The 12,678-nt window shown below is 39.2% G+C and overlaps 1 protein-coding gene across 4 annotated transcripts; it reads right to left on the bottom strand.

Annotated features, from left to right (window-relative positions):
• Nucleotides 1–452: 452 nt before the first annotated feature.
• On the bottom strand, nucleotides 453–10,968 carry LOC309885850 (TPA-induced transmembrane protein). 4 transcript variants are annotated; one of them, XM_082776195.1, is made up of 8 exons: nucleotides 10,803–10,968; nucleotides 10,376–10,497; nucleotides 9,319–9,546; nucleotides 6,159–6,282; nucleotides 5,457–5,590; nucleotides 4,495–4,565; nucleotides 2,505–2,704; nucleotides 453–1,721 (listed from the first exon to the last, which is right to left on the bottom strand). In XM_082776195.1, coding segments are annotated over exons 3-8 (708 nt in total). In that variant the 5' UTR covers nucleotides 9,496–9,546; nucleotides 10,376–10,497; nucleotides 10,803–10,968; the 3' UTR covers nucleotides 453–1,719. The 4 variants fall into 4 exon arrangements, with proteins under 4 accessions (XP_082632321.1, XP_082632322.1, XP_082632320.1 ...); XM_082776196.1 differs by lacking the exon at nucleotides 10,376–10,497; XM_082776194.1 differs by lacking the exon at nucleotides 10,803–10,968 and having other exon boundaries at nucleotides 10,376–10,539.
• Between the last annotated feature and the right edge of the window lie 1,710 nt (nucleotides 10,969–12,678).

Raw genomic sequence — 12,678 nt, forward strand, 5'->3', positions numbered from 1 at the left:
ATATAAAAACAGATGTGACTGTCTTTTTTGTACATTTCCTTCAATTAGATTTCAAAGCATGGGTGGAGATGGACTGTAAAGTCAAATGTTTTCTGCTTAAAATAAATATATAGAAACTATTGAGTTAACTATATAATCATAGTGTTTCATCAAATGAGAACTGAGGCATGAAAAGAGAAATTACGTTTTTTATAGTCACTGCTACATCTTACAAATTAAGATGTGGTCAGAATTAGTCACAAGTGACAGCCATGTGATACTGTAATTTGGTTTAGACTGTTTCAAAAGCTCTTTTAAAATTCAGGCAAAAACAAACGTGGTTTTGAGTGTATGTCTTTGCCAGACAGGCAATTCATACTACTCTCAGCATTTAGAATTCCCATTGTTATTTTTCAAGTCAAACTGCTGAAAGACAGGAGCTGCTGAAGAATGAAAACAATCACTCTAAGAATAAAAATAAATAATTTAATGTACAATATAGTCATCAGATTCTTTAAATAAACATTAGGAAAAAAAAAAAAACAACAAACAATTCATCATAGTTCTCACAGTACAAAAAGTTTCTAAAAATATTTTTTCCTATACAACATTATGAACATTTATACAGGCTACAAACATTTCTAAGTGAGAAGAAGTTACACTTCACTAACATGGTAGTGAAGCTTTCATATTCCTCAAAAAATTAATGCTTAATTTTTAGTTTTGATCTTATAACCAGTTACTGGCTATAACATTCATGCTACAGTGGCCTACATGATCTGCTTCAGCACCTTTTTCTTGGCATCAGTCTGTCCCACATGATTTATTGTCAACAATTGTTTGCTGCCTTATTAAGGCAAGAATTCTGCTTTTCTTTTTTTCCCCCCACTGCCAGGGAAGGGCAGAAGGGTGTAGACCCATTTTCCTTTGAATTTAGAGATGTGGGTCTAATACATGTATGTGTCTTTTCACAAGCACCAGTAGCTAATTAATAAAGTACACAGCTAATTTGACCCTTGAAAGATTCCTGCAGCATTCAGATGCATTAGTGAACAAGTCACATTTCTTCACAATGTTTCTTCCTTCTTCATTTTTATTTCACATTACAGAAGAGGAAAAACAGTGCTGATGACAACTTCTCTAGGAAGAAGTACAGGATGAACAAGGGGATGATGAGAGATCCGTCTTACTTCAGAAGGAAGTGTAAAGGTTTTGCATATAATTAAAGAAAACAGAAAGGATATTTAACTTATAAGGTTGTTTTGAGAGAAAAGAACGTTGGGGTGGATATGGCAGATGAAGTTGGTGGGGAAAAAAAAGTATAAGACATGAGCATGGGTGAACATGAAAATTAAGGATGAAGCTGTACAGATAATTTTGCATAAGCCAAGAGCAAAAGAGAGGAGACACGTAGGACTGTTTTTAAAGCTCGAGCAGGGAATCTAGATTTCATCATAAGACAAATTAGAGTTTTCCAAGTCAGTAGAGCACTTTATCAAGCAAGATATATGATTTTCACAAGACTGACATGGGTAACTCATAAATCAGGACAGAAATGAAGAAGGAGGTAGCAATGTTCTAGGAGTACAATACTGTTAGCAATACACCACATTTTCATTTGAAGAAAACCATCTTTAGAAGTGTTTCAACCTAACAAATAGCTCCCTAACCTGGGATTACTAACAGACAGTAGAAGCCCATCTCTTCTAGGAGGTGAGAAACATGAGGAGTCCATTATTTCTCTGAAAGTAAAAACAGTACATTATTAACAATAACATGAAATCTTAATGTTTCTGAATACTTTTTCCCCACCTTTTTGTATTTTTCTATGAATGCTGCCAATATATAAGGAACAAAACAATACTGAGATTTAGAACTTTTGACTCGTTAATCTCTTGTCCCTTGTTAAGGGTACCAAGGAATTAAAACACAAATTAAGCACAAATCTTACTTATATACATTGTACTGTGAAGTGTTAGCCTAGGATCATAGGATATGATAGGATAGGATTCAAGTGTGAACATTTGGTTCATTTAAAAGGTATCTTGGTGCATAACAAATTTTCTCAAAAAAATCCGAAAAGATACAAATTAGGAGGCTTTTTCATCCTTGACCGTGAAAACATCAGAAACTCACTTCCTAATTACACAGCCTTTTCACTTGGATTTAAATTGGTGAGGAAAAATAATTTTAGTTATTTTGCTCCCTGTTATGGTACACATACATGAGGAGATTTTCTTTTTAACTGTATGCATTAAATCTGGAGATCTGGAAAGTCTGGTTGGACCCTGTAGCTCAGCATTATCATCACTACTCAATCACTCATCACAGTATCAAATAAAGAATTCCAGGTTATAAATTAAGTGTAACCAGACTTTCTTGAAATCTAAATATTTAACTTTTTTTTTTTTAATAGAGTTGTGCAAAACATGAACTAATAAATCTCAACATCTTCCCAGAAAGATTTTCCTTTTTTCCTCCCTCCTTTTCCTAAAGAAACAGTTCCTGTAACTTATACCACTTACATGTTGATGTGAGAGAATCTGGGTCAAGCTTTAACGTGTTACATTCAGATGTCCCAGGATAAAAAGTATCTTCTTCATCATAAATATTCTGACGTAGAATGTTTCTTATAAAATCTGGATCCATTAAATTTTCCATAAACCCCTCTGCTGATGGCAGTACAGAGAACTCTAGCTGGTAAAATACAGTGGAGCTTTCATTGCTGAAAAACAAAGTCACCACTGAATCTTTCCTTTTTTTTTAAGACTGACTTTTCACAAAGTTGGCATGGATTATTTATTTTTTAATTTGTTCTAAGGAGAAGAAGGGAGAGGAAGAGGCTGCCATCAATAATTCTAGTTTCATTTTTCCTCTCTCTTCTCAAATCAACTCTTGACATTAACAAAAAGTAGGCACATTACCAGAGACATGTTTTCAAATGCACAAAGGGCAATTAGGCATGTGAGGGTGAGGTTTTCAGCACTCATGCCTAACAAGTACATAAGGGTAGAGGTGCTGCAACATCTTGCACATAGCTTAGCTGAGAATGTGCAGAAAGATTTGCTCTCCTGATAGCAGTACCTGGCACAACCCAGCTGTGCTCCTAAGCCAAGCTGTGGAGTGGATTAACCAAACCACTGAACCGGAGTCCATCTCTGGAGATTTCAATATTTGTGATCTATGAAACCCACAATGTACAATGAGACAGATACATTTTATACAAACAGAATTCAAGGCATCAAAAAATAAGTTGGATGGGGAAAAAGACAGAGAGACACAGATCAGCTAGTCAGTACATACACAATGCAACAGATTTGTACTTGTTCTAAATCATGATTTATACCTGAAAAACTAAGGAGTTGCAACTCACTCCTTGAGCGCAGCCAGTGTGCCCAAGGCTGATGGTGTTCCTTCCCCAGAGTGCCCTCAGGTCTGTCTCTTGCCCCAGCTCCAGAAGGGTTTTCCTCCACCCTTTCTCTCTAGGATCTTAGGCTTTTGCTTATCTACTTCCCATGTTTTTCTCATGTTGTCTTAATCCACTTGAAACATTGCTTTTTCAGAAATGCTTCATAAACCCTTTCAGATTTTCACTCTGCTATGTCTCCATGACAGGACCACACTATAGCTGATCTTTCCAGCCCACTTTTCCTGCTGATTCTCAATCTCACCCCTGTTTCAGGACTGTGGTATTCCTGTAGCTTAAAATATTTGTGTCTCAAACACAGTGAACTCCTTAGCCCTCCTTCAGTGCCGGTTTCTGCTGACAGTAAGATCTCCCCTCTATTCCAGCTTGAAGCTTTCTTCTGCCTCTGCAAGACAGGTCTGGATGCTTTTCTCCTCCTTCCCCCCACACTACTCCCCAGGGTCCATCAGCCTTTGGTGGCTGAGTTTCTCCTTTGTGTGTACCCAGCCATTGCAGGGACTAGCCTAACCTCCATTATGCTGGCTGCTCTGCCTCTTGCTCCTGCTCCACCAGCCTGTCTAACACGCTGCTGCCTTGAGATTTGCTCCCATTGCCCAAAATAAAATGTGAGGGGAAAATGGTCCAAACAAAGCAGGAATGTAATATTATTGTTTTGGCTCTCACCGATGCTCTTGTTGCCTTTAGCTTTTAGGAGCCCTATTGTATTTATTTAATAGGGCCTTTCCATAGGCCCTATTGTATTTATTTAAGGTTATTTAACCCACATTGTTCTCAGGTAGTCCCAGTAGCTCATTTTCTTCTTAAAACATTTTATTGAATAAGCATATTAAGGCCATAACTTGGGACCAAAGATAACAGAGGAGATACTAAACAGCAACAAAATGCTATTGTCATTGTATATTACCAGCACTTGTCCTTTACATCAGAGAATCCTTCAACCAGTTTTCACTACCTATATTTTTTACTCTCCCCTAAGCATTTTATTTTTCACAGTGCATATTTTTCATTGTGCGTATTTACTCAGGCACATGTATGCCTTATCAAAAATTTGCAAATTTCTGACAATTTTGGTGATAGAAATTGCTTACCTGAAATGAACCACTTGAGCTGACCTAAAGTAGCGTCCTAGAGCAGGAGATGAACTGTAGACATCCGTTAACTTGGAGAGAAAAAAGAGGAAAAAAAAGAAAGAAAGATATATTTCTTCCATTCACTCTCTGTCTTCCCCATAAAAGAAAGGACAATGAATCATTCTTAAAAAGGTGTTTTAAGGGGCATAAACACGGGTGCTGAAAGTCACTTATCAGCACAGGAAAAAAATACGCATTCCCTTTAAGCTTGACAGACAAGTTAATCTGTGTGTTTGAGCGATTACTATATTACCTTAACACACTGGAAGGCATTCAGGGTGAACTAAAAGTATGTGCTCAGGTTGCCCTGTGCAATTTATGTTGTTTGGCTTGGGTTTTTATTAGTGGCAAAAAGCCATTCTATTCTTACTTGGTAGAGGAAAAGATGTCTCTACTGAGACTTCCTTTACACAGTAAGTCTAAATCAGTACTGCCATGCCTGCTGAGCTTACTTCATCTGTAACAAGAAGCAATGATTTTTCAATGGAAATGGCAGCTATAAACCAGGACTGACATCGTGTACTTACAGGGGAACACAAAGCAAAAGCCTTTTAATTGGCATTGGGCTAGAAGTCCTCCACAGATCCCTCCTAAACTAAATTGTTCAATGGCTCAGTGATAAAGGCGAAGGTTATGTCCCAGTTATTACTCAAATGTAGAGTTTTTTGTTTTTTTAATTAAACTGTTGTTGATCCTTCCCTGGATCAATGCAACTGCCCATGTGCTTAAAATCATCTATTTCTTTGCTTGGATCAGGACTTAAAATTGTACTACAAAAAATACATCTCAGAATTTAGTGAATTACGTGGACTTGCAAAGACTGAGTTGCTACACAGAGCAACAGAAACTTCTTTAAAGGAAAACACTGAATCTATGTAACAAGATGAATCAACTCCGCCAAGAACAGTGTCAATATGTACCTTCTTAGTAATGTCATCAATAAAAAGGTGTGGAAGACTACACATCAGTTTGAACTTTCCAGAAAAATTGTGATAATTTCCACTCTGTAGTAGTGCATCAGCATCCCAATAGTCATCCTCATCTGTGTAAACATCTAATATTCAAAAGAAAATGGAAAGAGTAGGAAAAGTTCCAGTTAGCAGAAGCATTGGGAAAGCAAAACAAAATAACCTTTTGACTTTCTCCAGGATGGCTTTTTCACAGACTTCCTAGGTAAGGATTGTCTGGGAGCAACAGAAAAGTGGGAGTCACCTGAAGAAAAGCAATAGCGCACAGAGGTCAGTGACCCACCCTCTCAGTGAGGGTCTGCTGCTCTGGGAGCCTGGCAGACAGTAACACCACGCAGGGAGAGGTGAGTGATCCAATGCACTTGCTGCAGTGTTACAAGCATAATTTATTTGCACAGTCATTCTTTTCTAGAAACATTTTCTCATTCAGCTACAAGAATTGTCATCTGATCATGATACAGGTTACTGGTTGCCCACAAAAATAAAAGCCTTCATATCCACTACTCAACACACCACCTTCTGCAGTCAGCATCCCAGTCTTCTCAGCAGTTTACAAAAAGAGTTTAAAGGATGCTACTGTTCAATATGTGTTCTTGTTAGATTGCACATATTGTACATTCTTGTTAGAAGATGAACCAAGAGTAAGATACTTACTAGAATATAGAACTAGGCTGATAAGAATGACCAGGAACAATACTACAAAAATTGTAGTTAAAACCATCCATAGTTCACACTTCCAAAAAATGACTTTTCTGCATGATTTCCACTGATCTCTCTCCTAGATACAAAAGGAAAGGGAATGTTGATTAATAAAATAAGGTGGGAAAAATATTTAAGAATACCTCTACTGTCACATTTAGAAACACACACACACACAAAAAAAAAAAAAAAAACCAACAAAACAACACATAAATGACAGAATGTCTCATTGACAAGCAATGCTCTATTCCAAAGGTTCTCACCCTTAAGTACTGCCACAAGTGGGAAGGTAAACAGGCAGAAGGCAAAGGACATCCAAAGGCAGTCTATTATTCGAGAGATGTAGCATTTCCCATTTGCACTGTCTACAATTCTTGAATTGCCTAGAAAGCTGAGGTGCTACAAAGGTGCTATCTTTGTTTTTTTTTTTTTTTTTTTTTTCCTGATAAATTTGATTTGCATGTACCACGAGCTATCTGATTAAAGTCTGCCATCTCTCCCAGACAGAAATGTGTCTGGAACAACTTCCAGAATCATTCACCTCTGTGATGTTAATGATATCAGCCTGTATAGCTCCTGGATGCCAGCAACCAAAGCTAATGGGCCACTATTTATTAGATATTGTTGCATTGAAGACCACTGGAGTAATTAAGTCTTTTTCAGCTAACTACATTTTTCTTCAGAAGACTGAATACTGGAAGGCTATTGAGTAAATTTAACAAAGCTTACTACAAATCTCACCTGTTCTAGATGACAAGGAAATAATCTTCAAAAAATATGTGTATGCATGCATGTTGACGTAGGAGGGAAAAAATACCCACCTTTCATTTCACTTTTAATATGATTTAAGATTTGAGGTTGTTAGTTAGCCCAGTATTACTATTATTTAAAAAAAATACTTAGGTGACATAATAAAACAAGTGAACAACTCCAAGTAATTTCTTCCACAGACAGAAGCGTGAATGAAGTACAAGAATGCATAAGGAAGTAGACCATATTGCTTTTTAAATTCATCCTCCTCCCCACCTACTGTAAACCCAGGTGTAAACTCCATGTCCTTTTTGACTTTGGTACTTCCAGGTAAGGAAAATCACATTCTGTGGGTAGTCTGGGACATGCACGTGCAGGTAGGCAGGAACCAGCTGCTAGATGGAGGCAATAATCCACTTTACTTTCCTTTACCTTTTGAACTTTCCAAGAACCTAGCATAATAGAGAACTTTTCACTGAGTTTAACTGACATCCATCAGCTGGCTTAAAGCTTCCTGGGGAGTAGCAGTTGCACAGGGAATGAGAAAAAACACCCACAGAAAGAGTTTACGTGAGTCATTTCTCCAGGAGCAGGGGGCAAACTAAAAGAAAGTATCCTCTACTGATATCCCTGCATGGAGAACTTCCTTTGTGGAGAATGAAGGGCAGCAAGGTTAACATATTTGCCCTCACACCATGCATTCATGTCATCACTTGTGTGACATGACATCACATCAACCAGGGGCGTTATTTCATATACATATATATATATACACACACACATATATATAATGCATCAGAAGAATGAATCTTCAGTTTAATACCTGACACTAGCATATCATTTTGTACCTGAAAAAAATAAACAAACAACAACAAAGAAACAGTAACTACTGTCTAGAGTACAATTATGAAATTTGCTTTGTTGTATCTGTTATAAATATTAATTATAGACAGTTATAAATAGTCCAACGTTTTCAGACTATCACGAAAGTGTAATGGCTAATCAAGCATAGTAAACTGGGTTGATCTTGAGCAAACATTCAGCTCTGCAACTATTCATCACCGGTTGGGCCAACACCTTCTGGACATTGCCCATATAACGTCATGAGAGCACCAGGAAGGAGCGACAGAGAAAATCTCTCCCCGATGGGGACAGCAGCTGTGATTAATTTGCTGGCCAAGCAGGAAGCAGAGCATAATAATTTTTCAGCAGTCCCCGTAGGGTAAGAAGCCAAATGTCAGAATCAGCAGAAACAGAGCCTAGATGATAATTCACAGTTATGGGAAGGGGAAGGCTGAACTGAAACTCAAGGGTAAAGTTTCTAAAAGCAGCTCAGCTGATCTAGCTCCCCTCTATCTCTCCTCCACCCTTTCTCCTGTTCCTGTTTGAACCACCCTAGAATTTGTCTGACCGTGCAGCATGCTGATTCAACTCTCCACAGATGAGAAGTAACTGGCCCCCAGTATAGTATAGGAGATAGGGCTTTTGCCTGTTTAATGGGATAGATCATCTCACTGAGATAATGAGTGGGGCTCACACAAGGAAGCAGGCACTGTTGTTTGACCCGGAGGAGGAAGGCAGAGATGGCATGACTAATGTTGCTGGGCTCCCAGGTGGGCTTGGCCATCCTGGAAGATCTGCCCCCACATAAAATCGGGAATATTCCTTTTTCTACCACAGATTCTCCCTCTGCTCTTGAGTGAGTAATGAAAATCTTTGTACCACAGCCACCCATGAGTAAATACTTCTCTTCTGCCAGCTTTATGCTATCCCATAGCTTTAAGCTAAATGCTAGGTACTGACTACCTCAGGATTTACATGCTGGTCTTAACCGAGGCTTTGGGGCACTTTAGTCATACACATTCCTAGGTGTTAGCAACTGCAAATTTCTCAAAGATAAAAAGAGGGACAATCCAGCACACTTTAAAAAATTTGCTGCCTATTCTTGATTTGGCAGTGCCATTTTCTGATTAATTTGTTCTTAAAGAAAGACTGATTTTAATATGCATTTCAACATTTCTCCTTTCTAGTTTTGAGCCTAATCCCACTGGCAGCACATGAAAAGAGAAAGCAAAACTTAGAATACCAAGTACAACTTTTGTTTGTTAACTTAAAGTTCACAAACATACAGCACCAAAAAATAACAGTGCTCAAAATCTGACTCCCGCATTAGAACTCTTCATTAAATAAGGTAAAATAAATATACTTCACATGCTTTCAGCCTTTACTTTTAAGTGAGCACTCTTTCCCCCTCCCTCAAACAAATCAATCCCTACAAGATGTTCCTGCAAAGTGTCACTTCTCTTACTGTGTGGTATTTCCCCAAGAGCTCCACAGGCATCAAATGAGCAACTGAAATTCCTACCTTGCTCATCGCAGCTGCTGAAGAATTTAGAGGCTTCTTGTGATCAACTTCGCTTTCTTCCCCATTAACTTCTTGTAATTCAATAACTTCATGTTCCTGATTAGAGCTTTGCCTTTTCATAGCTTCTGTCTCAGTGCAAGGACCTCTGTCTGTGAAGCAAGCACGGAGCCAACTCATTTCCTTCTGGTTTCAGCTGCAGTTACAGCCAGCGGCAGTTCTGGTATGAAGCTGGAGATGGTAACAGTGAGACAGCTGGAACAGCTTTCACAGGAATGATGTCAAAACATCGATAAGTAAGGGGAAATCCTTGGAAAGGCAAATATCATCTGAACAAGCCACATAGGAAAGGGAGGGTGAGGAAGGATTGATTCGCCTGTCTCCTGAACTACAGCCTTTAGCTGTGCAATACCAGGCTTTCCAGTTCATCTGGTTTACCTGCCAGCCTTTGACAAGCACAAGCAGGTGACTAAACCTTCAGCAATGCTGCCACTTGCTGAGGTGGTTTTGAGAGTAACTGGAATGCTATTCCTGCTGCTTTCAGCTGAAACAGTAAAATGCTTTTGCTGCTATCGGCACAGATAAACAAACAGATGTGTTTCACGACAGTATAAACCAAGTAAAGGATCACATCGCTTGTGGTTCAGTTGGGATCTGAAGGGAACTTATAATTTCCATCAGTGCTTCTAATTTTAGTCTCCCAGTATAGCCTATTGAGAACTGAATGCTGCTGACCTTTGTGCTGGCAATTTGCTCTCTCTAGCTACTCTGTTGTCTGAAATCATGCCTAGTGCTAAAGAAGCATTTATGTCTATTCACACACTATCAAGCAAAAATCTGAACAGTCACTTCCATGTAAAAAAGAACAAATCTGAAGAGAGAGGTGGGTGACCTTCAATTTTATCCCGTGTTCTCCAGGGTATACTTTTATAAAGCGAACAATCCTGTGAATTGAGACCTGATCTGCACTAGATTGCCACATGAACTCTCCCATGCTACATCAGTCACACAACAGCCGGGGGCTGACTGATCCCCTCCCTCCCAGTATCCTTCATCCTACCTCTCATTTCTCTTGTTCTAACTCCATCCTTGGGTTTCTCCTTCCTTCCCACATAGCACTTCTTTTGCTCCTCTGGATCAAAAGGGTTGGGCCAGTAACTGCACTCCTGCTCATTCTCTTGCCTCAGAAGAGAGGACAGGGAAAAAGAAGCATTAAGAAGGGAACAAAGCCTCTTTCTCCAACTCTCTCCTCTGCTGTATGAACACCCACTCACAGGACTGCTCCTTCTTTTCCCTGCCAAATGCTATGAATGCTTTCCCCCAGATTTCCTCATTGTGCAATTCTTCTGGCTACAGATGACTAGAGCATTCCCGGGGGGGTCGACTGCTGATGTCCTGTGGTAGTCATCCAGGCAAAGGCAATCAATCAGGCCGAGTGCAGAGCTTGTTTTCATTCAGCAAATAAAGAAACAAATTCCATGCCCCACCTTTTGGTGAATCCTTATAAGACTGGAGGACTGAGGATGAAGCTGAGCAGTCATCAAGATCAAAACTGGTGTCCGGATCCACAAGGATTTTCTTGGGAAAACTTTTCAACTAGAAAAGTCTTGACCTGCTTGTTCTCACTAGTCCTGCTGGAGATTAAGTTATTTAATTTCCACTCATATAAAAGACCTTACCTTCCTACCTTCCTAGTGTATTGTCTGAAACCAAAACTTTTTTTTATATGTATAAGTCAAACAAGTTAATGATTATGGATCTCACTCCATAAACGCCAAAGTCCACTTGTTCACCTTTCTTAATGATCTCTGTACAAACTCTTGAATTTCTGTCGTCTGGGTGATCTAACTTCCATACTTGGTGCTTTTCTTGCCTGTGAAGCAACTGACCCTTCTGATTCATGGAGCTGCAGAACTCTTAAAAAGGGAAATTGAGAACTGATCTGAACTTTGTGGCCTAGGCTCTTATCTAAAACTGAACAGCAGGATAACTGCTTTCTTCTGTTGTGAAGACATCTTTGGTTTCAATATCAGGAAAAAAAAAAACATGACCTTAAGCATGTGCTTTAGTACAACAGGCAGGTCTGGCTCAGTTTTATAAGAAGTGTGAACTCCGAGGTACCATTGCAGTTCTGATCACATCACAGGGTTGAAGTTTCAGAGGCACTGAAAATGAAATGAAACATAGCCACTTACATTTTTATCATGTGTTTATTTGAAAGGAAGAAGCGAATGGCTGAGTAGTGTTTAAAGACACTAAAACCCCTATAGAATACCATTTGAGCATAGTTTAGGTAGGAAGCATTGCCAGGCACGTAGCAGGCGGGAATGCCCAACACTAGTGCAAGAAAGGAGATGGAAGCCTGTCAGACACCAGAAACCTACTATTTAAAAATTACAGTACTAAATCATTGCCATGTTTTCCCCAAAGTTCTAAAGCTAAACAAGAATCAAATACTTATGTGCAATAGAAAAAAGCATGCTGTGAACAGCAAGGACTGGTACTCAAGTTGCCTGCTTCATCTTTTTCTTTTTTTTTTACCTTAAAGATGAAAGCTAAACACTTTCAAGTAGTCAGCACAATTTTAAGACAATCTAGAAAGTACAGGCAGACCTTTTATTCAACTGAATACCAGAATTCCTAAGTCTCATGAAGAGCTTTGAAAACTTTAAATCAGCTATACTTGGACTCATCAACAGACTATAATTTTCTAAGCTAGGTTTACTTCTAGGGATAAAGGATTGACCTTATGACAGGAGTGTAGCTGTAATTTCCTCCTCTGCTTTCTTTGAGACCAAAGATGCATCCAACCACCTAAGACCATTTTCCTTTTAAGTCTCTTTCAGTGCAGTGTGCCCATATGGGCACAACCCTTTCTTCTGGCTAGAAAGAGAGACAAAACAGAGAACCTGACCTCGAAACTCTGATCACTGCAGACCAAGGACATCAAGGAAAGCAGTGTGAACCCACAATAAGCATGCCAAAGTTGAGAGAGCACTCTGCAGCCAGACTATGTAAAACTATGTGTAAAGAGATTGTAAGAAAGCGCTAAATGCTGGGCGAGATGTCCAGGTACATCAGAAAAGTCTCAGAGCTGCAAAATTTTGCTTGTGTTTACAAAAAGACTGGTTTCAACATGAAGGCCTTCCTGACAGAGCAATAATCCTGATGCAGACTGCTTGCAGGTGCCCCAGGAGAAATGCCACTGTGCTGTGTTTCACCCAGTCCTGCATATGTGGTACCTTCTCTCCTCAGACAGCAGCAGCAATGTACCCCCTTATTTTAGCCAGGTGTATGTGCAGTTTATGGTACCAGAATCTCAGTGAAGCCACTGACATTAGCTTTCTATCACCCAGACACTAT

The sequence above is a fragment of the Aythya marila genome (assembly GCF_965140915.1).
Source record: "Aythya marila genome assembly, chromosome: 1".
Classification (NCBI taxonomy): Eukaryota; Metazoa; Chordata; class Aves; order Anseriformes; family Anatidae; genus Aythya; species Aythya marila.

What these genes read in the sequence shown, in the direction of transcription:
- LOC309885850 (XM_082776196.1), bottom strand. Translation starts at nt 9,495, where the DNA reads ATGAGTTGGCTCCGTGCTTGCTTCACAGACAGAGGTCCTTGCACTGAG. An exon ending in CAGCAGCTGCGATGAGCAAG is followed by an intron (nt 6,283 to 9,318) that starts GTAGGAATTTCA and finishes TTTTGTATCTAG; the next exon opens with GAGAGAGATCAGTGGAAATC. An exon ending in CAGCCTAGTTCTATATTCTA is followed by an intron (nt 5,591 to 6,158) that starts GTAAGTATCTTA and finishes TTTGAATATTAG; the next exon opens with ATGTTTACACAGATGAGGAT.